Below are 23,631 nucleotides of genomic sequence, written 5' to 3' on the forward strand. Positions count from 1 at the left end.
AGCCCCTCTTCCTTCCCTAGATGTGGGGTGGGGCTGAATGTTCCAACCCTCTAATCACAGGGTTCGTTCCTCTGGCCACCAGCTCCCATCCTGAGGCTACTGAGGATCCCCTAGCCCCCAGTCATCTCATTAGCATACAAAAGATGCCACTTTGGAGATTCCAAAGATTTTAGGAGTTATATGCCAAGAAAAGTTGGGGGGCGCACAGAGATCAAATATGTATTACTTATTACGTCTCGTGGAGACACAGTCACACCCAAAGAACTGAATTCTCTCCTGTAATCCATGTGCCAAGCCTTGGGTGTGAATCACAGAAGTCTGATTCTACTGCCCACTTCGGGACTCTGGCCACTGCCTCCCCCAGGGTTTACCTTGGTATCTAAGGGCTGCTGGGCCTAGACTGTCATTAACTCTAAAATCACAGGGATTGGGGAAAAAGCAGCCTCAATATGGCAACACGGGGGCTGTGGGAACCTCTCTCCTTGGTGTGTCTTGACAGGTACGCAGGCCCCATGGAGCGTGCTGGGGCGGAAAGCATCCTTACCAACCGCTCGGACGGGACGTTCTTGGTGCGGCAGAGGGTGAAGGACGCTGCAGAATTTGCCATCAGCATTAAGTAATTCCTCCTTCCCTGACCAGTTTTCCCTTGTGACCTGGGCACTGCAGGTGCTTAGGAAGAAGGGAATGTTCAGTCATGAGAGCCACCTTTTACTAAGGTCCTGCAGTGTCCTCAGTGCTTTTTTAAAATCTTTCTTACTTCTTTTAATTGACTCACAGGAAAGAGACATGCTTCCTAGGGAGGCTCTAAGGAGCATTTAGCACACCCTAGGAAGAGGCATGGAATCTAAATCCAAGTCTTGCAGACCCTGGCTCTCCTGCCTCTCAGTTTCTTGGGTGCAGCTTCTTGCCCATGGTGACGTGTTTCCTTGTTGGTTTTGTAACTTTGTCTTGTGATCTTAAGTGGAGCTCTTTCTTTGGGTATCTTTGCTGCCTGGGTCTCCAGAGATTTTGCATTCGCTCCTGTTGGGACTCACCAACAAGTTAATTTCTTTTTCAGGTTAACAAATTTTAGGTTAATTCCTTGGTTTCCCAGACTACACAGGTGGTTTAAGTTTAAACCTTAGACCTATGTGCGGGCAAGACTGAGATTATGAATTCTCAAGGGTGACTTTTCTGTTTTGGGTCTGAGAGAAGCAAGCTTTCACATGGTCCCTGCTGCGCTGACGGGCGGAGCTTCTCCAGACCTGCTCTTGGCAAAGGATGTAGCTATTTGACAGTCGGGGCTTATGGGGTGTTGGGCCGGTCTCAGTGCCAACTCTCCACCCTACAGGGACCCAGTAACTCATCGCATGTTTCTATGTGACCATCAAGACATTTGCCCCTCGGTTTCCCAGATCGGCAAAGCCTGCAGGGCAGCAATCCATGCTTACCAACGAGTTTTTAGTTTCATCCTCATTTTTGACAGCTGGGGTTTTCCCATGCTTTTTTGAGAACTCAGCATTTTTTTTTTTTTTTCTTGGCATTTCTAGGGTTTTTTTGGAGCAGACTTTTTTGGTTACCTAGTTCTTGGTTGGCAGGATCAGTTTTGCTGCTTCACGTCTCTTGTGTGCCCTCACTAGTCTGTGGGCCGCCATGCTGGGGGGGAGGGCCTCTTCCCCCACATCCTTTATTTATTTATTCATTAAAAAATTTTTTTTAGATTTATATATTTTTATTTTTTATATTTTAGTATATTATTTAATTATTTTATTTCGGTTGGGGAGAAGTAATTAGGTTTATTTAGTTCTAGAGGAAGTACTGGGGATTGAACCAAGAGCCTCCTGCATGCCGAGCATGCGCTCTGCCCCTTGAGCTGCACCCTCCCCCTCCCATATCCTCTAGAGTCAGCTGGTCCTCCGCGTTCCTCCAAGTGGAAATGTTGTCCTATCTGTTCTAGAACAGTGCTTTCTTTACAAGGTCTTTTTGACTTCTCAACAACCCTGGGAGTCAAGAGAAGATTGCTATTACACAGAGGAGGACATTAAGGCTGAGAGCAGCCAAGGCCCCGAGGGAGGGACCCTGTTGGGGCGGCCAGAGGCAGGCTCAGACTCTGGGCTCCAGTGGTCGCCCCCTCCCTGAAGTAGCCACGATTGCTTCTTCCACGGTTGAGGGTGGGCAGTCTGGGGCTGAGGCTTGACAGGAGATGGGCCTGAGTTCCCAGGCTCAGGGTCCAACGACCATCTTACTCCTTTCTCCTCCTTCCAGGTATAATGTTGAGGTCAAGCATATTAAAATCATGACAGCAGAAGGTCTGTACAGGATTACAGAGAAGAAGGCTTTCCGGGGTCTTACGGTAAGGGCCATCTGCTCCTAACCCCAGACTTCCAGAATCTAGACGGGACCCTCCCTGAAGCTTCATCTTGGGACCCCGTTTTCCCACATTCAGAACAGCCCCTCCAAGAGCACTATGGAGCAATCGTCTTTAAACTCTTTTTCCTAACAGCCATCAATGAGAATAATAATAATAAAAATAATAGTAGTTGAGCCTTTGCAAGCATGTACTGAGCACCAGGTGAATTATAAATGGGATGCCAGTTAATTCCCTCAACTCACTCTCTGAGTTCCCATTTCACAGGTGGGAGAAGCTGAGACTTAGTTCTTCTCCAGTAACGCAGAATTGCAGAGACCCCATTTTTGTCAGACGTCAAGGCTTAACTCTGCCTAATCTGCTCAATGGCCATTTCATGGAAAATTCAAATGCCTTTCAAGTGTTTTTGCTTCTATTTGGTGCCCTGTAATTTTGAGTTATCTGTTAGACATCTTAAGCCCGTTGGTCTAAGGTCCATGGATCTTACCCATGGTCTGTGGATCCTGGAGACAGTCTGAGTCCTCTGAAAGAAAATCCAGAATTTTGTGCATATCAGCATATCTTGTGGTGGAAGATGTCTCAGACCCTCAAATGGGTCCTTGACTCCGCAAAAGGTTAGGGACTGTTATTTCGTTCCACAAATGTTTTTCTCCCACAAAATTTATTCTGAAAAATTCCCTTCCCCCATTTTTAATTTCTGAAAAGTGACTGAATATTTACTGGATTAGCGTCATGAATGTCTGTGGACCTTTCACCTGGATCTGCTAATTGCTAACATCCTGCCTCTTTTGCTTTCATTCTTCCCCCCTCCATCCCGCCACGCTTATTCCACACAATTTAGGAGTAATTTGCAGGCATCAGGATCCTCCCTATAAATACTTTGGCATGAGTATCCAAAGGGCCAAGAGAGTCTCTTGCCTCATCGAGGTGTCATTACCACAGTCAGGAAGTTGAACATTGATACAAAGTTGTTATCTAATATTCAGCCTGTTTCCCAGGCTCCCTGATTGCCCCAATGTTGTCTTTTGTAGCAATTTTTCCCCCCAGGATTTAATCAGAGGGCTCACATATTGCATTCATCTCCTTAGTGTCTCTTTTAATGTGCGACAGTGCCCCAGTCTTTTGTTTATTCCTTCGGCCTTTCATGATATTGGAACCTTTGAAGTCTAGGACATCCATAAGATGTTTTGTTTTGCCGAATCACCCTTAATTTTAACTTGCCTGACAGCTTCCTTGCCATGAGAATCAGCTTGAGAATTTATGGAAGAAATAGTCATGAATGCAACCCAACTGGGACTTGAATTCAGACCAGTCTTATTAGAGAAGGCAGCTCTATGTTACTGCACTCTGCTCCCCACCCCTCCACACTGTGGGTCCTAATTCCAGATCTGCCCCTTTCCAGCCGTGGGACCCTGGATGAGGCTTCTCTGTGATGCAGTTTTTCCATTTATAAAATAGGGGAATCATCAACGTATTCATCTCCCGTGATTATTAGGAGATTTTGATGATGTGTGGCTGCATGCTGGCCAGCATACAGTAGGTGCTTAATAAACAGTATTTATTATTATTGCACATTATTTGTAAAAATAAGGCTTCTTGACACCCACAGAAGGGTTGGTTTTGGTGAGCTGGTCATCAGGCAAGTCGATTACTTGGTAAATTTTTCATGAAGTGAACTGGCTATTAGGAGAACTGGCTTGAGATGGTGTGATTTCTTCCCCGTAAAATGGTCTTGGCTGACTGGGAAGGGAGTGAGCACCCCATCACGGGGAGCATTCAAGGAGTCTATTGCCAGGAAGGCTGGAAGCGGGGCCTGGCTTCAGTGAGGAGTTCACGTGGCTCCTTACAGCTCTGCCCTCTTCCTGGGCTGGCCGTGAGAGAGCACCTGTCCCACTGTCCTTCCAGGAGCTGGTGGAGTTCTACCAACAGAACTCCCTGAAGGACTGCTTCAAGTCACTGGACACCACCCTGCAGTTCCCTTTCAAGGAGCCTGAGAGGAGAGCCATTAGCAAGCCACCAGGTAGGAGGCCTCCAGCTGGGGGTCTGCAGTGCCAGCTCCTTCTCATCGTGGAGGGAAAGTCTGGGGGGTGCTGTGGGGTTTCGTGCAGTGGGCATGAAGTCCTATCTGTAAAACAGTGTGAACACCATCCTGGTTCCTGTCTGTCCCTTTGCTCATGAGAGGTTTGCATATGCATTTGGATGGAAGGAGGGGCAGGAGTAACTTTCATATTTGGGAAGATAGCCTCACTGCACCTTTTAAGCCTTTATTTTTGTATCAACAGCAGACATTAATTAGTATCTATAACCTTCTCCTCTCAAAAGGCAAGACCTTTAGTGCATCTTACTTCCCTTTTCCTTTGGATTTCTCACTCACCTGGTTTGTTGAAATTATCTGGAATGTTGAATACAGTGTGCTATGAATTAAAACAATCACAACTTATATTTTAGGAATCCTTTCTTAACCATTGCATTTCACTTTGCAAATACAGTATCAAGAATTATTTTGACTCCATTTGTATTTCTTGTTTTCCATGTTTTTTTCTTTATTTTAAAATTCTTTATTCTGATTCAAGTTTCATTTTGCTGGAGTGCGTTCTGGAGTATGTTTTTCAGAAAAGTTCCATGGTGGGTGGACTTTTGGAATTCTTGCATGTCCAAAAAATTTTTAGAGAGGGATCTAAAATTTGATTATTGTTAAAATGTTATAATTTTGGAAAAGCAACACTAACATGACATCAGGTCTCAGATTAAAATTGCTCCTTTTCTCATCATCCAATTAAATAAATATTTCTGTCTGCAAGTTATTTATTAGTCCTGGTGAATATATGAATGTTCAATCTTAGCATATTTGCAGAAATACTACAAATTAATTTAATTTTATTTTTTAATACTATGATTTATTTTATTTATTTATTATTTTTTTAATGGAGGTATGGGAGATTGAACCCAGGACCTCGTGCATGCTAAGCGTGTGCTCTACCACTTACAAATCAATTTTATATTCTACAATATCATTTCACATTGTACTTTGAAAAGTTTTCTGTGTCTTTTCTCCCTTGCTTCTTTTTCTCCCATTCTGTTTTTTTTTCCAACCCTTGGTCCTCCTTAAGATCCTTAATTTTAATAGCCTGGAATGAAAATTTCCCCATATTTCTTCTTTCCTTTTATTATAAATATATACAAATCATTTAAGAAATCATAGATGGTATTATGTTCTAAATCTGGATGCTGTTGGGCTGGAAGGATGATTCTGGGAGTGCAACCGTGTCCCCTCAGAACCCAGGGCACTCAGCCAGCCCTCGGCAGGAAGAAGCACTGAGAGACCCTTCATCCTGGCGTGTCCTCCTGGGAGTATTGCTCTCCCACTGCCCCCGACAGTGGGTGGGTGTCTGCCTCCGACCCCTTTCCCACACTGCTCTCCCCTGCACAGCGGGAAGCACCAAGTACTTCGGCACAGCCAAAGCCCGCTATGACTTCTGCGCCCGGGACCGATCGGAGCTGTCCCTCAAGGAGGGCGACATCATCAAGATCCTTAACAAGAAGGGGCAGCAGGGCTGGTGGCGAGGGGAGATCTACGGCCGGGTGAGTTGGGGCAGAGCTTGGCAGCCCCAGGGAAAGGGTGTGAGGTGGCCTGGCTGTGGTGAAGCTGTACTGGAATGGTGGGGTGGAGACGATGGGCGGTGGCTCACGGGGAGGGTGTCCCCGGTTGGAAGGGAGAAAGGGACAGAGATTTCGTTCATTTGTGCAATTTGCATTTATTTGGTGAGCACTTTCTCTGTGCTGGGCTTTCTGCTGGACGCCCAGGAGACAAAAAGGAGCCCAGCGTAGTTGCTGCCCTTGTGAAACTCCTGGCTTAGTGAGAAGCATAGAGCTGTAACCACGCAGTTACAACAGCGAGTGGTTGAGACTGAGATGGGGAATCCTAAGGCATCATGGGAGCCCCAGGGGAACTCCTGACCCACCCTGGGAGCCGGACCAGAGGGCTTCTGAGAGGCCAAGCTGGTTGCTGGGGGAGGAGTTACATGAACCAGGTAAAAAGGTCACAGAGCGGGATGTGAGGAAGTATGCCAGGCAGAGGGGCCAGCATGTGCAAAGGCCCTGGGGTGAGAGACTGACGGGCGGGTTTGAGGAGCACGAAGGGAAGGATTCGCCTGTCTTGTTCTCTGCAGTATCACCAGTGCCTGGAACAGTGACTGTCACATAGCAGATGCTCAGTACTTACTGACTGCATGCAGAGGCAGGCCGGAGACAAACACTTTTGCCTTTTGAGTTCTTTTCTCTGCCTGAATTTGGGCTTTCAGTAGGGAGTTCAAGTTTCTTCAAAAAGTTTGTTTCTGCCTGGTTCTTAATTTTGTCTCACAAAGGCAGAGTCTTCTTTATTTCATCTGTGGATGAATTCCTAGTCTCGGGAATACTGCCTTGCTTGTAGTGGTTTCTCAAAAGTATTTGTTGAATGAAGGTAAGGGCAGTGGTTAGGAGCTTACATTCTACCAGAGGGAAACATATATGAAAAATGACCTGGAAAATGGCTTAGATGAAGTTTTCAGAACCATGGAGGGTAAATCCAGTGTGTAGTGGAGAACAGTTAGGGTTTGAGGGAGCCTTTTAGAGTGTTGAGGAAGGTCTGGGCTGTAAAGAATTTATCCATCTATCATTCTATCCATCCATCCATCCATCATTCCATTCATCCATTCATTCATCTTTTCAACAAATATTTATTATCTACTGTGTTCCAGGAACTATTCTAGGCTCTTGGATTCAGTGATGAATAAGACAACAGAAATTCCTGCCCTGTCATAGTGAAGGGAGGTGGAAGAGACAACAAGCCCATAAATAAGTAACATATATAATCAATTAGATAGTGCAATTGTTATGGAAAAGCAGGAAATGGGGATAAGCGGTGGTGTGGTGGGAGCTGTAATTTTAAATAGGATGTTTAGGTGATAAGGTGACACGTAAGTAGAAGACTATAGGAGGTGGAGGTGTTCAGCTGAGGCTATATCTGAGGGAGATACTTTCTGGGGTAGAAAGTATAGCAGGTGCAAAGGCCCTGTGGTAGAAAGGAGTCTGCCTGGTGTTTCAGGGAACAATGGGAGAACCTGCAGAAGCTGCCCTGACTACTTCCTTGTCTCTTTCCAGGTTGGCTGGTTCCCCTCCAACTATGTGGAAGAGGATTATTCCGAATACTGCTGAGCTTTGGCATATTGGCAGAGAGATGAGAATCTCCAGGCTCTGAGCCCAGGATGAACGGGCAGTAGGGCCAGGGGCTGTGACAGATCCTGGCGGGCTGAGTGTCTCGGATGGACTGCGGAGGGCCAGCATCCAGCTGGCAGGGCTCCTGGGTGGATGCCCTGTCATGGTTAATTTATATCACACTGATTTCCTCTTGGGTCCCCTTGAGAAGGTGGGGCTCAAGGTAACCGAATAAAATGGTGAATGGATGTACTGGTGTCGTTCAGAAAGACCTGGAAGAGGAAAGATGGGAAAGGGCACTGGGACGCAGACAAAAGCCCCCTCGCCAGTTCCTGCCACCAGCTCTCACACCTTTCTCTGCCACTCAAAGAAGGAAATGGGACCCTGTGTAACAGGAAAGAATTTTACACTCACAGATTCTGGATCAGGAAAATGTAACTCTCATTTGTTTTTTTATGTGATAGAATGTAATTACCGTTTGGAGCCCCTCCAGTTCTGCTAAGCGGTAGAAACTTTATCGCAGTTGAGTCTGGGTCTCCTGAGTCAGTTCTCTCCAAGATCATGTTTAAATCCCAGAGGCTTTGGCACTGGAATGCTGGAGAGACTGGTACTGGGTGGCTATCGTCCATCACACTGCCCCTGCTGAGATGTCACTGCTTCTCCTTCATCTTTGGCGCCTCTGTATCTTCCACACCCCTTTTGGCACATGTGAGGCCAGGCACCTGGCAGTTTCCCTGTAAATGTTGACTAGAATGACTGTACATCCTGTTTGCCCCAGGACGATCCTGGCTATTGCCCTGGTGTGGTTATTAATCACGATCCTCTTCATTCTCCAGAGCGTCCTGGTTTGAATGATAAATTACGTGGTCACTGTCTCAGGTTGAGCTGCTGTAGGAGCAGAGCCTGAGACAAGGATTTGGGGGTGCAAAGTCTATCTGGGTGGTGATCCAAGGAAGCAGCTGGGAGAGAGTGGAGAAGAGAGACAGAACGGGGGAAGATGTCGCAGGGAGCATCGATGAGCAGGTGAAAGCTGTGGGCAGTGGGGACCCCTTCTTATTGGGGACCCCGGCAGTCAGTGCAGAGCAACTTTTGGAGTTGAGGGGCGAGGGAGCTGGGGTATTTATTCACCAGCTTCCACCGGTAATTGCTTGGGAGCTACTTGCATGTTGGCACTACGTGCTCTGGTAGCCCGAGAACCACAGTCGTATTTGGAGCCACTGACCTGTGTGGACCTTGCCAGTGCTGGGGAGCTATGCCTGCTTCGAGGATGCTGTCTCGTGCGAGATGTGGGGGGAGCTCTGTAGAGCCTATGTCTTGGGGTCCGGGGGCTCTGGGGAACCTTTTTCCCTCTCTCATACCCCCCTGAAGCCACATAGACGGGGACTAGGCCAGTGGGGTACAGAGATGCATCGCTGGATTCATCTCTGAGTTGAACTATCTTCTTTCCCACCCAGCCCTTCCCGTCTGCTTTGGGGAACCGGGATCAAGTTTGTTGCAGGAAAAGGTGACTCAGCCTGATGAATGCTCTTCCACATAGAGAGCCAGGCTTTCTTCCTACCTCACAGAATTTATGATTTTTTTCAATTGTGGCAAAATACACATAACATAAAAATTGACCATCCTAACCAGTTTCACGTGTCCGGTTAGGTGGCGGAATGTATATTCACACTGTTGTGAGACCAGTCTCCAGAAATTTTCATCTTGCAGAAGGAAGTTCTCCTCATTGAGCTGTCCTCCCAAATGTAAGTGTCGAAAGCCTCGCCCCCGGAGACCTCAGAATGTGAGTGAGTCTGGAGCAAGGGTCTTTAAAGAGGTAACTAAGTTAAATGAAGTCATCAGGGAGGGCCCTAATCCAACGTGACTGGTGTCCTTATAAAATCGAGACACAGACATTCACGGACCATGTGAGGACACAGGGGGAAGGTGGCATCTACTTAAACTAAGGAACGAAGTCTCAGCAGAAACCAGCCCTACTGATGCCTTGCTCTCTAACTTCTGGCCTCCAGAACCGTGAAACCATAAGTGTCTGCTGTTTAAGTGACTTTATTACAGCAGCCCAAGCAAACTAGCACCGCAGCTTTGTGCCATGTGAACAGGCAGAGACGTGCCTGCCAAGTCCACACACTCTAACTGGGGACTTGACCTGTCCCCTCGGTGATCATAATTTGGGAGTGATGTTTCAGAATGAGGGAAGCAAGGATGAGAGACAGATCTAACCTGGTCTTGGGTTGGGAGGGTGGTCAAGGAGGGCTTCCTGGAGGAGGACACATCTAAGGTGGTACCTGAACAATGAGCTGGAGTTATTTAAGAAAAGTGGCGGGGCGGGGTGGGTTTAGGGGAAAGTGAGTTCCGGAAACTGCAAGTGGTTCACGTTGCTTAGAGGGGGAGGGAGAGTGGGGGGTTGAAAAAATGTTGGACGTGCCTTCTTATGTGTCCCCCAGGAAGACACCTTCTGGAGGAGGCCGCCTCTCCCAGGCTGGTGGAGATGACGAGGGACCTCAGGTGTGCCCTGGCGTGGCTTGCCTGATGGTTGGAGAGCTGGATTCGAGGGAACAGCTGTCACTCAAATACACTGGCACAGAGAGGTTCAGGGGGACACACAGCAGCTCCAGGAGGCCCTAACTCGGAAGTTCTTTGGTGCTGGCTGGCAGTCACATCCGGCAGCCTGGGGGCACATGGGCGCGCGTGCGTGCGCGCTCGCTCGCACACACATGCACACACACACACACACACACTGTATTAGCTTGCTCAGGCTGCTGAAACAAAGCACCACAAACTAAGTGGCTTAAATAAAGAACAGAAACTTATCACCTGACAGTTCTGGAGGCCGGAAGTCCAGGATCAAGCTGTCATTGGTGGGGCCACGCTCCCTCTGAAGACGCCAGAGAAGAATCCGTTCCAGGCATTTCTCACACCTCCTGGGAGTTTCTTGGCTTGCCGGCTTGTGGTAGCAAAACGCCAGTGTTCACCCAGCATCCTCCCTGTGTCCAAATTTCTCCCTCTTATAAGGACCCCCGTGCTGCTGGATGAAGGGCTCACCCTACTCCAGCATCACCCAAGACCCAGTTTCCAAATAAGGTCACATTCTGAGGTCCTGGGGATTTTGGACTCCAACATGTGATCTCGGGGAGGGTGCAGTTTAACCCACAACACATGTAATGCATACGAAAGCCGTTATGCAGATCCCCCTGCACAAGTGGCCAAGCAGATGTGCAGACGACCACGAAGAAACACAGCCCCCCAAATACACAGACGGTCAAATACAGCAGGTAGAGACTGACAAGCAGACAAGCAGATGGACAGACAGACGGGCCGACACAGAGTATCTGCCCAAATACAACAGCAAGCAGGCAGCTCTAGAGATGCATAGACCCAGAGACACTTCCCCCATCACAACAGGCAAAAGACCCCAGACCCAAACACTCTCCTTTCCAAACACCAGAACAGACGGAACTAAGAACAGAAACACACAGACAGATGCAAAAATACTGACATCCTCTTCAACAGGTAATTCACACATACGCTTGTAAAGCTGATTTATATAGACACGGAGACATAGATGGACTCAGCCAGGCACAGAAACACACCCCAAACACCCACCTCTGTGCACAGCAGATGGTCCCCGACAGACAGGCAGACACCCTCACATACACTCACTCATACGCCCCACTCGGGACCTTGCTAACTCATCCACAGGTGAAATCTGTGAATAGACCAAACCCGGTCAGCTTGGGGCACGGAAGCGGGGGCAGGGAGGGACTAGCTCAGTGGTAGAGTGTGTGCTTATCATGCACGAGGTCCTGGGTTCAATCCCCAGTACCTCCATTAAAATAAGTAAATAGGTAAACTTAACCTCCCCCCTCAAAAAGCTAAAAGAGAATTTAAGGTTCAAACCCAGTCAGGCAGATATCCATTGAATCAAACAGGACACTTATAAACATCACAAAGATACACACACAGACAAACGCGCGCGCGCGCACACACACAGACACACACACACACACACACACACACACACACACACGAGCATAAGGCAGATAGCTGCAAAGTCAAGTCAAGCTTGCCCTCTGGTGGACAGTAGCAGTAGTGCCCCAACCTCTTGATTAACCTGGGTCCCTGCTTGGGGAAGGGAGCAGAGAGAGCAGAGGAAGGGGTGTGGTGTACGTAGGGGTGTGTGAGCGCGCGCGCGCGCGTGCATGTGCACAAGCCTGTCTATACGAGCCCGTGGGCACCAGAAAGAACTCCTGGTGTTTTTGGCTCTGCAGCTGGTCAGCATCCTCACACCGCCCCGTGGTACCCCCCCTACTCACACACCCCAAAGCCCAGGGAAGGACCTACCTGGAGAGACCCACTGAGGTCTCATTCCAGAGTCCTGCTGGGTCAGCCAGTCGCAGCCTCATGTGGCCAGGATGGAGCAAGAGGGAGAAACACAGAGTTGGAGGAGCCTAGAAGGATGAGAGATTTCCTGCAAGGTGAGGTTGGATCTGGGTCTTTGAAAGATAAGCATGTGTTTATACTGTTGAGACGGCAAAGGAACATACTGTAGGTGGAGTGGGCTCTACCTAGAGACTTTGGCTGTAATCCGAAGGCTTGTCCTAACTCTTTAATCCCTTCCAGGGCTCAGGTTTGGTTTTTGAGTTCGTACCCTGTATTTCCAGAAGAGAAATGGAGCCATCCAAATAAATGACTCTAATGATGGAATGCCAATGGAGTCAGGCACAGGGCAGATTTTCTTTCTTTCTTTTGAAAACCAGTTTAATTAGGTATGATTAGCATATAAAAATATGCATTGAGTATATGCATTGCAATGAGTTTGGGGGTACATATCCACCTGTGAACCCATCACCACCATCAAGGCCTTAAGCATACCACCACCTGATGTCTACTCCTGCGGTGGATTGCCATGCTGGGACTTCGTCACATTTCAGGGGGGCTACTGATGCCACGATAACCCTGCACTCAGAGACCCAGCATGCTCTGTTTCCCTGGAGTTTGAGACAGGGCGGGGGAGGCTCAGGTCCCATGAAATCTTTCCCCACTTCTACCCTAGTGCACCAATTTGAAGCTGTGTGCTGCCCTCTAGTGGTCTTTGCTGATTTGGACCACGTTTTGTGTATCCATTCATCTGTCCGTGGAATTTTGGGTTGTTTCCACGTCTTGGCTACTGAGAACAGTGCTTCTGCGAATGGTTTTTTTTTTTTACAATTTTAAATGGTTGAAGAAAATTAAGGAAGAATACTATTTCATGACATGTGACAAGTATATGAGATTTGAGTTTCAGAGTCCACAGATAAAATTTTCTTGGCACGTGGTTACATTCATTCCTGTACCTTCTACGACTGCTCTCACGCTGCTGTGACACAGTTAAAGCAGGGACCCAATGGCTTCCAAAGTGGGAAATATTTACTGTCTGGACCCTTACAGAAAAAGCTACTGACCTTGAGCTAAGAGATCACAAATGCTGGTTTTTCGGCATCTCATTTGCCAGCCCTGTTTTGATGATATAATAAAGCCCTTTTATTGCTTTTTATGTTCTTCCACATTTGGGGGCTGCAGTCTAACTGAGAGAGAGCTACACCGTAATAGCCTATGAAGATACTTCAGTACTTGGAGTGTGTGTATGTCGTGTATTGTATTAGTGATGCTAATTGACTTATGTGTGCTGTGTACTTGATACTCTGAGTGCTTTTTTTAAGCTTTTTTTTGGAGGGGGGCTGTAATTAGGTTAATTTATTAATTAAAATTTTTTTCTAATGGAGGTATTGGAGACTGAACCCAGGACCTTATGCATTCTAAGCACACACAGTCTACCACTGGGCCACACCCTTCTTCTTTTCTTCTAGGTGATTTTGAGATGTTGCTTCATTCAGTCTTCATGATAACTATTTGAAGTAGACATATGTTTTAGTAGATGAGAAACTGAGGGTCAGAGAGGCTCTCTCACTTTAAGGTTACACGTTACGTGGTTGGAGCTGGAATGTAAGTGTGATAGGCTGAGCGGTGTCCCCTCCTCCCCACTCATATGCTGAAATCCTCACCCCCAGGACCTCAGAATGTGACTGTATTTGGGGATGGGGGTCTTTACAGAGCTGCTTAAGTGAAATGAGGTCATTAGTGTGGGCCCTGATCCAGGAGGACTGTGTTCCTGTAAGAGGAGATTAGGACTCAGATATATAGGGGAGACCAAGTGAGGGCGCGGGAGAAGACAGCCGTCTGCAAGCCGAGGGAAGAGTCCTCAGAGGGAACGAGCCCTGCGGACACCTTGATGGTGGACTTCCAGCCTCCAGAACGTGAGGAAATAAATACCTACTGGTTAAGTTCCCCAGACTGCGGAAGTTTGTCATGGGGGCTTTAGCAAACGAATAGAGCTGAACTGATTCTATCTACCAGAAAACAGTCACTTCTTGAAGCTCACAGAACACACTGTCCCTCGTTCAGGCTGTCTCCTTCTGAGGTCTCTCTCCTTCCAGAATCTTCCTCCCTCTCAGAGGCTCAGACCTGGAGACCCACATTCTTTCTTCTTACATCCTTGGGGATCTACTTCCCCCCAATTCTGGCCCCTAGTTGCCTGAGCTTTGGGGAGCGAGTATGATGAATTATTTTTTTCTCCAAACTTCTGCACTGCCCTATCCTCTTTTGGTTCTGTCCAAATGAGGTTTGTTTACAGTTTGTCTAGCTGTTTCTTCTGTCTCTGGTGAGATGGAATTATTTTAACTTTTTGTGGGGGGGGGGGACGAGGTTTCATTTCATTTTCTTTAATGAGGATACTGGAAATTGAACCCAGGACCTCGTGCATGCTAAGCACGCACTCTACCACTGAGATACACACTTCCCCAATGATAACTATAAAAACATTTGGGGAACTGAGTTTCTGCTGAAATTTTGCAGAGAGAGAGAGTGTGTGGACAGCAATGCTTGCAAACACCGGTGACCCACTGGAAGAGGGAAGGAAATGTGAATTATTACATATTCACACATTAGCCCACTTATGTAGGTTCAAGGGTGTGACCGAGCTCCGAACATTGATGGGGAAGAATTTCCAAGAAACATTTCTTATCAGTCAAAGTGCGGTTAGGAAAAATGAACTGTACTAGATTTTATTGTTTCATTTGAATTTTAAAAGAAGTATGGATTTTGATAGTTTCTATGCTTTCTAAGGTCGAATGTATTTATCAGCGTGAAATGAGATCAGCTCTCCATTTAAACAAATGTTAACATGAAAGGAGGCCACACTTCCCTGGAGAAACCCGAAACGCATGTCTTTTCGTCCCTGTAAATAGCATGAAATAATTTGTTCCCTTTATATAATGTGCACAATAAAATAATTTGGCAGAATTGTGGGTATTCTTTATTTTGAAGGCAGTCTTATCAGCTTTATCAAGGGAGTGATTTATGTACGACAAACTGCTTCCTTTCACAGTGTAAAATCTGATGAGTTTTGACAACCTCTGCCACAGTCAAGATACAGAACATTTCCATCATCTCCCTAGATTTTCTTGAGCCCTTTTATAATCCCTTCCCCTCTGCACTCCTGGCCCTAGGCAACCCTGGAAGCTTGTATCTGATTTCCTCTGGATTTCAACCCTTTCTCCCTCTGGGGTTTGTGGTTTTTTTTATGAGTTAGATATTTTATTAAAATTAATTACCTGTTTTTTCACTTTTAAAATATGGTTTCTGGAATTTTTTTAAATTCTTATATTTTATTGAAGTGTATTCAATTTACAATGTTAATTCCAGGCATACAGTAAAGCCGTTCAGTTATATATACACATAAATATATTTTTCTTCAGTTTCTTTTCTATTACGGCTCATTAGAAGAAACTGAATATAGTTCCCTGTGCTATGCAGTAAGTCCTTGTTGCTTATTTTATATATAGCAGTGTGTATCTGTTAATCCCAAGCTACTGATCTATCCCTTCCCTGCCTTTCCCCACCCTGGTAACCAGTTTGTTTTCTATGTCCGTGAGTTTATTTCTGGCTTGTAAATAAAATTTGTATTTTTTTTTAAGATTCCACATACAAGAGACATCATATGGTATTTGTCTTTCTCTGACTTCCTTCACTTAATATGATCATTGGTAGGTCCATCCATGTTGCTGCAAATGGCATTATTCCATTCCTTTTTATGGCTGAGTAGTATTCCATTGTGTATATATACACCACAACTTCTTTATTCAGTTATCTGTTGATGGACATTTAGGTTGTTTCCATGCCTTGGCTATTGTCAATCATGCTGCTGTGAACACTGGGGTGCATGTATCTTTTTGAATTATAATTTTCTCTGGGTATATGCCCAGGAGTGGGATTGCTGGATCATATGGTAACTCTATTTTTAATTTTTTAAGGAACCTCCATCCTGTCCTCCATAGAGGTTGCACCAAACTACATTCCCACCAACAGTGTAATCCCTTTTCTCTTTGTTGATTTGCTTTGTATTTTTGCATGGTAATAAAGCAGAGCCATGAGGATGACTATATACCGGGTTCTGTGAGCCATCCCAGGGAATCATTGAACCGGACTGTGGTTCTGGGGCACCATCGAAAAACCACCTCTACTTACCAGGGGTCTTAGGTGCCCTGGGTAACTGAATCCTTCTGAAAAAGTGGGGGCTCTGCCTCCATCAGCTGCTTCCCTCCCAGGACTCTTATTCCTTTCATCCCGCAGGAGGGCAGCTACTGCTCACTGTCCACCCACTCAAATCTCTGATTTTCTCCCTGGGGGAAGAGCAGGGTCAGGAGATTTCCCGGTTCCTCTTTCTTTCTTCTTCCTCATTTGAGTCTTCATTTTCTGGGATACAGCAGCCAACGAAATTCCTTCCCTGCCCCAAGGATGTTCCCAGTCTTTGGAGGGAAACAGACATTCAAACAAACATAGATCATACTGAGTGCCAGGATTTGGGGAACACAGAGGAGATCCCTAACACTGAAGTAGAGGTCAGGGAGGGCTTCCTGGAGAAGGTGGTATTTCCATGGGAAGACTTCCTGGGTGGGGGATGATATTTATACTAGAAGGCTTCATGGGAGGAGGTGATATTTACATGGAAGGCTTCCTGGAGGAGGTGATATTTACATGGGAAGATGCATAGGATATGGGGTGAGGGACCCATGTCAACCTGGGGCTAAAAGACAGCTTACTGTTTAATGGCTTGGAGGGATTCTTAAGTTCCCCCTGGAAGCACATTCTGCCATGAGGATTCTTGTTCATGGGGTTCACTGAGGGAGGGTGTTTAGCAGAGGACGAGTCAGGGGAGCAGCATAGGTTGGAGGAAACTGTTGAGCAAGGAGGTGGTCTCAGCTGGAGTCCAGCCTCCACCTGATCCCATAGGGATCCCCAGAACCCAAGTAACACCACTGAATTGATCTCGCCTTGGACTGAGGGCTGGCTTTTGACCTCTGTGACCGTCAGTTATTGGCTGTGGGCTCTGCAGGCTTTGAACTGAAGAGCAGTTCTCCAGAGAAGGGGAAGCTGTAAGCTGTTAGCCAACAACACTCACACAGCTGGGGAATGAGTGCTCTAGCTGCCCAAGGGTGGCTGGACATGCCATCAGCAGTGTCCACCAAAGGAGACTTCCGTTAATTTAGGATGACTGCAGCTTCGGGGGAACCAATGAAGCCAGAGGGGGACCGGTGTAATAGGACTAGGCAGGGTCTTGAGTGCCCTCATGAGTCTGGACTTCATTCTGAAGGTAATAAGGAAGGTTTAGAGTACAGGGGGAACATGATCAAGTTTGGTAGGGCTGCCTTGAAGTCACCCCTCCCCCTTAAGACGCCTGCGTTAAGGCTGAGGATAAGTGATGTCTCCAAGGCAGATTTCTTCAGTCTTGAGTGTCCCTCAATTTCCTCTTTGCCGGGAAAGTGATTAGGGGTTAAGCTTCTGCAAGCCACGTGGCTAGAATTGTGCGTTTCCTTCCCTTTCTTCTCCCCTTACCCCTGCCCTCGTCCCTGGAAGCTCTCTGCCGTCCAAATTTTGTAGTCATCTCTTTTGGGTTTGAAGGTGGCTGGTGTTTTGTGTCCTCAGTCACTCACCAGGACCCCAGACCACCTCCATAGTAGGTAAAATAATGAGGCTCCCCCAGACCCCCACCAGGTTGTCCACATCCTAGTTGCCGGAGGCTGTGAATACATGACCTTACACGGCAAAAGGGACTTCACGAGTGTGATGGAGTTAAAAGGATCTGGAGACAGGAAGACTGTTCTGTATTGTCTGTGTAGATCTAGTGTAATCACAAGGTCCTTTTAAGAGGGGAAAGGGAGAGAAGAGAGAAAGGGAGGGGGAGGGAGGGGTGAGATTGAGGACAGAAAGAATGAGAGAAATCTATCTATCTATCTATCTATCTATCTATCTATCTATCTATCTATCTATCTATCTACCTACCTACCCACCTACCTAACTATTTATCTATCTATCCGTGGAGTGAGTGTGTGTATGAGAGAGAGAGGGAAAGAGAGAGAGAGAGATTTGGAGATATCGTGCTACTGGCTTTAAAGTTGGAGGAAGGGGCTTGGAGCCAAGGGATGAGGACAGCCTCCAGAAGCTCAGAAAAACAGGGAATGGACTCCCTGCTAGAGCCTCCAGAAGGAACACAGCCCCACTGGCATCTTGATTTCAACCCTTGTAAGACTCATTTGAGACTCTGACCTTCAGACCTTTAATGGGATAAATTTGTGTTGTTTCAAAACACTAAGTTTGTGGCGATTTGTTTTGGCAGCAGTGGGAAACTCATCTACCACCTCATCCCTGTGTGGAATGTGAGCTTGGTCAGAAAACCCTCTGACTCTGAAGCCCACCCTCCAAATTCCTCCTTCTGCCTCAGACTCTGCACCCCCATGTCCAGAAAGTCCTCCCATTCTCTTGTTCCTGCTTCATGAATTCCTCTTCATCTCCACCGGAACCATGCCATCACTCTTCTCCCTATGTCCCCACTCATGACCACATCCTGTCTTAACACCCATGCTACACAACACAAGTGTAAATACCTATGTGACCATTACTCCCTTGCTGAAATCCCCTCTGTTGCCCTGTGGAGAAGGTCTAGTCTAAGCTCTTTTACCCAAGTTAGGAGGTCCTACATGAAATGAACTTGCTGATGTCTCCAGTCCAGTCATTGCTGGCACTACGTCTCCGATGAGCAGCTGTGTCCATTTAGCACAGTGGGATAATGATGTTGACCATAATAACTGATGTCATTGAGCATTCTTTTTGCCAGGCAGAATCTTAGGGTTTTATCACATTAAACCTCTAACCCTATGATATTATCATATTCTTTTTTTTTTGCAAATGGGGAAAATTGTTTCTAAGTGTATGGTTACCTCTTGCTGTGTAACAAATTATTCCTCCCAAGACTTCCCAGCTTAAAACAACAAACTTTTATTTTTCTATGGTTTCTGAGGGCTGGGAATCTGGACGCGGCTTAGTTGGGTGGAACTGGATCAGGGTGTCTCATGAGGTCACAGTCGAATTGTTGGCTGTAATCTCAGTTCCTCCTCACATGGGCTTCTCCTTCCTGCTGCTCAAGCATCCTCACAACATAACTGGCTCCCCCACAGTGAATGACCCTGGAAAGAAAGACCCAGGGTGTCTCAGATGCCACATAATGTCAAATCTTCCTTTTTGTTTTTCTTAGAAACAAGTCACTAAATCTAGCTCATACTCAAAGAGAGGAAAATTAGGCTATCGAAGAGTCTGTGGACATATATTAAGACCACTGCATTGGTCTGCTGCCTCTAGGGGCCACACTCCTGAATGCACTGAACAAAGGTTGTAGAAGACAGTGTAGGCCCTGGCAGTCCCTCCCCACTGGCAGCACCACCCCACATCACTGCCTCCCCTTCGCAGTGCTCTTTTGGCATAGAGGCCATTGTTATCTTCATTTTCCAGATGAAGAAACTGAGGCCCTGAGAGGCAAGTCACCTCCCAAGGTAACCTTAGGGATACCTTGCAGAGTAAGGATTTGACCCCAACTCCTATTACTGTAAATAGCCAAGCCCTGGAGCTTTTCCTTTGTGCCAGGCTTCATTCTAAGCATGTCACATCAGCCCCATGAAAGAGATCCTACTGTCATGGGGCCCATTTTACAGATGGGAGTGTTGAGGCATAGAGAACTTGAGAACTTGCCCAGGACCACACATGACTAGCAAGTGGTGGGGATGGGATTTGAACCCCTGGTGATCTGGTGCCTGAGTCTGTGTTTATTATCCAGTGCTTCCCCCAGACATAACACAGCTCTGTTTATCGTTCTTCTTGGCAGACTTTGCTGTGTTTTCATGCTGGCTCCTAACAGCAGCCTCACCAGCTAGGGTCTCTGGATGCACAGGTGGAACCATTAATGAATCTTCTTCAGTGACCGTAACCCCAAGGTGGATGTTTTACCTTGCATGGAACAAAAAGCAGAATACAGAAACAAGTGCGGCTCTTCATCCCAAGAACTCGGGCTGGCCTTTGCACCTCACTTTTAGCTTCTAGGGGATGCCTTTGGTACCTGCCCACAGCTGTGACCCTCAACCCCTCACGGCACACTAGACCGACATTTGCCAGCCGTTGTGTTTTGTTATCAACAGGATTACTATCTGGAGTTCATTCTACCTGCTTGGAAGCCGAGCCTGAGGTGTCTTGGGTTGGCACAAGCCTCGTCAGTGACTGACAGTAGCTGGTGGATAAATACCTGAGCTCCCTCAGCCCTGAGTTTGGTTAACTCTAAAGTGTGTGCTCTTCCAAAAGTGCCTAACCAGGTTAAGTTTCAGTTTTGTATTGGGTAACTTGCTTGATAACACATTTACTGTGGGGGTCTCTCTCCTTCCCACTCTCACTTCCTCCAACCCTGGCTGGAGTTTCTTTGGGTCATTTCCCTGATGAACTACCTTACTAGAATCCTTGTCTCAGCATCTGCATCTGGGAGACCCTAACTAAGACATTCCTAGACCACCATATTTGTGAGATGGAGCATGCTCGTGTATGTGTGTGTATGTGTGTGTGTGTGTGTGTGTGTGTGTGTGTGTGATGCGTTGGGGGTGAGTGCTGGAAATGAGGGGGTGTCACTGTCCAGTGATGAGATATAGTGGAGAGCTGAAGGTAAGTAAAATAATGAGAGCTCTAGATCTTGGAGGCAAAGGGTCCTGGATTCAAATCTCAAGTCCAGGCAATCTTGGACAAGTCACATGTCCTCTGCAAGCCTCAGTTTCCTTTTTTTATTGTATTTAAAAAAAAACATAATGGGTGGGGGTAGGAATCCTTACTTTATTGACATAATTAAATTAAATTTTATTGGAAACATGTCTAGCTTGGTGCCTGGTACTTGAAGGCTACGGTGGTTATTTTTATGGGACAGGCTGGGAAGGCACCCATGAGTTTGGGGCTCGCTTCATTGGGGATGGGTAGCAGAAACCCCTCTATTACTGGGTGGAGTGGAATAAGGTGATGAAAGACGGGAGATAGATGTTGGTGGGGAAAGAAAAAAGTGAGCAGGAAGGCAGAAGAGAGGGAGGTAGGAACACCCACACAGGGACCCACCAGCCGGAACAACTTCCCTTCACTGCGTAGAAAGGGGAAAGTGAGGGGTTTACCACACTGTCTTTCTGAGCGGTGGCCACTCAGCAAAAAGCCGTGGTGCTCTGGCTGGGTTGTGCAATTCTGGGTCTGTCCTTCCCCTCTCTGCACACCCTCTGTTATTGAAAACCCTGGGAACAGAGAGAAGGTTCTCCACTCTGAATGACAGAACACAGCGTGATGCGGGGCTTCAGGTTCCTCCTCTTTTGGGGTGAGTGTGAGGCCGAGTGGGGGATCTGGGAGAAACCTGCACCGGAAACAGATTGTAGGGGAAAAGGAGGGCCTCAGACTGTCCAGCTAGGAGATCATAATTCTATGCTGGACACTGCAAACGCTTTCATGGGGGAACCTTTGACAAAAATCATTCAGTTCAGGGACTTTACCTGTCAAGGCAGAATTTCATCATAGTCATTGGTTTGATGTGGGTTTCCCGAGCACCTACTATGTGACGGCGCTGTTGTAGGTACTGAAGATAGAGTGGTGAACAAACAGACGTGGTTCCTGCCCTTGCGAGGCTGGCTTACTGGTAAGATGAGGCAGGCAGAAAGGAAGCCGCTAGTGTAACAGCCTCTGCCCACTTAGCACCGTCCTAAGTTCCTCAAACAGAGAACGTATTCAGTCTTCACTAAATCCCTCTGATGCTGGGTCATTAGCAGCTCATTTTACAAAGGAAAAAATGAGGTGAAAGGCATTAAGGACCACTTAGCTAGCAAGGAGGAGAGCCCGGGGTTAAGCCCAGGCAATCGCAGCTTTATCTACAAAGCAGAAACAGACTCACAGACACAGAGAAAAACTTACGGCTACCAGGGGTTAAAGGTGGTGGGGGGGAGGGATAAACTTGGGTTTTGAAAATTGCACCTCTTGGGGGAGTGATGGAAAGGTTAGCCACCTTGATTGTGGTGGTGGTTTCGTGGGTGTAGGCACCTATCAGAATTCATCAGATTGTACACCTGAAATATGTGTAGTTTACTGTACAGGAATCGTGCCACAATAAAGGTGTTTAGAAAAATAAATAAGTGTATTTTTGAGAATTAGCTGGAATTCTTTCTATTTGAAAAGAAAATGAAGATAATACGAACAAAACGAGAAAGAAAAAAAAAAAGCTTAGAGCAGGAAAGCAGGAAAGGTTGCTGTGAAGACTGTATAAAGTACCTTAGGTTTGTCACTCAGTTGGGGTTTTGTAGGCTCATCAAAGCTGATCCTTTGAGGCCACACCAGGCATAATTGTTCAGGTTGAGTCCAAGGAGCTTCCTGATGGGTTATGGTGTTTTTTCCTTTTCTTTCTTCATAGGGTATTGTGGCGTGTGCAGCTGGGGAATGTCCACGTTATCCCCACTGGAATCCGTGACATGGGGTAAGTCGGACAAAGAGAATTCACATGCCCAGCGTGGTGGGGAGGAGACCCTTCTCTCCTAGGAGGCTGAGCCGCAGCTGGACGCTTGCTAGGAGCTAGTCGGTGGCCGAGCAAGGGATAACATCCAGGTCTCCTGGCTCCCACCCAGGCTCTTTCCTTTGTGCCTTAAACTGGCTGTGTGACCTTAGGCAAGTCGCACAACCTCTCTGATCTTCAGTTTCCTCAGCTGTGAAATACAGGTAACAAGAGATCTATCTCACTGGGGTGTTGTGAAGCTTAAAAATCAAAAGAGGCCATTTTGTAAACTATCTAGTATGCATGATAAGATAAATGCCGGTGAGGTGGGAATGGGGTTGGAATGACTCAAACTACAGCTCAGTGTGAGAAAAGTTGTATTTTTTAGTGTTCTGTTAAGTATTCTCACCTTTCACATAAGCTCCTGCTGGACCCAGGAGGAGAAACCTTGTCGGTTCTCAGCGTTCTCAGTGCCTCAGTTTCCGGGCTCAGTCTCGCTTGGGAAACTGTCTACATTGAGTAAAGAGTTGCTCTTTCAAACTGTCTACTCTTGTCCCTCCCAAGATGGCGTGTGGGTGTTGGCACAGGGGCAGCTTGCAAGTTGGGATCTCGGGGCTGTGGAGTGTGGACTCAATGAGGTGTTTTGTCCTGGTGGGGCCATGGTCCCATCTCATTTGTCCAGCAATCCTCTTGGAAGCTTTTTATCTCCCAGGGTCCATGTAGGAGCTCCTGGTTTCCATGTTCAGGCTACAGCAAACCGGACAGGTTTTCTTGGGCCACCTGCTAGCTATCTCCTTCTGCTGGTTCTAACCCTTGGCTCACGCATGATGTTGGATGCAGCAATAGCAGGAAGCAAGATTCTGTTGGAAGAGGTTGGCCCCTAGCCTTGACATTCCTAAATGTATCCATTTCTATCTAGAAGTTTCTGAGGTGACCCATCTCATCTGACATTTAACCCTGGGGCGAGGTGGCAGAAGATGAGGAAGTCCTCCTCCTTCTAACTCTCCATCAGCTCCCCGCAGCTTTCTTCCTTCCTATATTACAGGCATTTCCCTTACAGCTCGCCCCGAGTCTGCTCTGCACCACAGCTCAATGCAAACTCTATCTTCCACTCCTTCAATCCTGGCAGCTGAAAAAAAATTTTTTTATTGAGATATAATCAAGATACAACATTGTGCAA

General features: G+C 46.9%; 2 protein-coding genes and 1 non-coding gene across 6 annotated transcripts in view; all 3 read left to right on the forward strand.

Moving 5' to 3' along the window:
* The window catches only part of VAV1 (vav guanine nucleotide exchange factor 1), a 47,714-nt gene extending 39,926 nt beyond the window's left edge, over positions 1–7,788 (forward strand). Inside the window, exons 23-27 of the mRNA XM_031437074.2 lie at positions 500–616; positions 2,245–2,332; positions 4,253–4,367; positions 5,778–5,929; positions 7,487–7,788. Of these exons, the coding sequence (XP_031292934.1) occupies positions 500–616; positions 2,245–2,332; positions 4,253–4,367; positions 5,778–5,929; positions 7,487–7,540 (526 nt within the window). The 3' untranslated portion in view covers positions 7,541–7,788. The remainder of the gene's footprint in view (positions 1–499; positions 617–2,244; positions 2,333–4,252; positions 4,368–5,777; positions 5,930–7,486) is intronic.
* Positions 7,789–11,292: 3,504 nt separating this feature from the next.
* On the forward strand, positions 11,293–11,365 carry TRNAD-AUC (transfer RNA aspartic acid (anticodon AUC)). Its single transcript has one exon. It is a non-coding gene; the product is annotated as a tRNA-Asp (tRNA).
* A 9,775-nt stretch (positions 11,366–21,140) lies between these two features.
* ADGRE1 (adhesion G protein-coupled receptor E1) overlaps positions 21,141–23,631 on the forward strand; it is a 36,765-nt gene continuing 34,274 nt past the window's right edge. For 2 of the 4 annotated variants that reach the window (XM_010978228.3, XM_010978230.3), the window contains exons 1-2: positions 21,141–21,293; positions 22,374–22,436. In XM_010978228.3, the coding sequence (XP_010976530.2) occupies positions 21,245–21,293; positions 22,374–22,436 (112 nt within the window). In that variant the 5' untranslated portion in view covers positions 21,141–21,244. The remainder of the gene's footprint in view (positions 21,294–22,373; positions 22,437–23,631) is intronic. The other 2 variants (XM_010978231.3, XM_010978233.3) reach the window with 1 other exon arrangement.

This window comes from Camelus dromedarius, chromosome 27, assembly GCF_036321535.1.
Source record: "Camelus dromedarius isolate mCamDro1 chromosome 27, mCamDro1.pat, whole genome shotgun sequence".
Lineage (NCBI taxonomy): Eukaryota > Metazoa > Chordata > Mammalia > Artiodactyla > Camelidae > Camelus > Camelus dromedarius.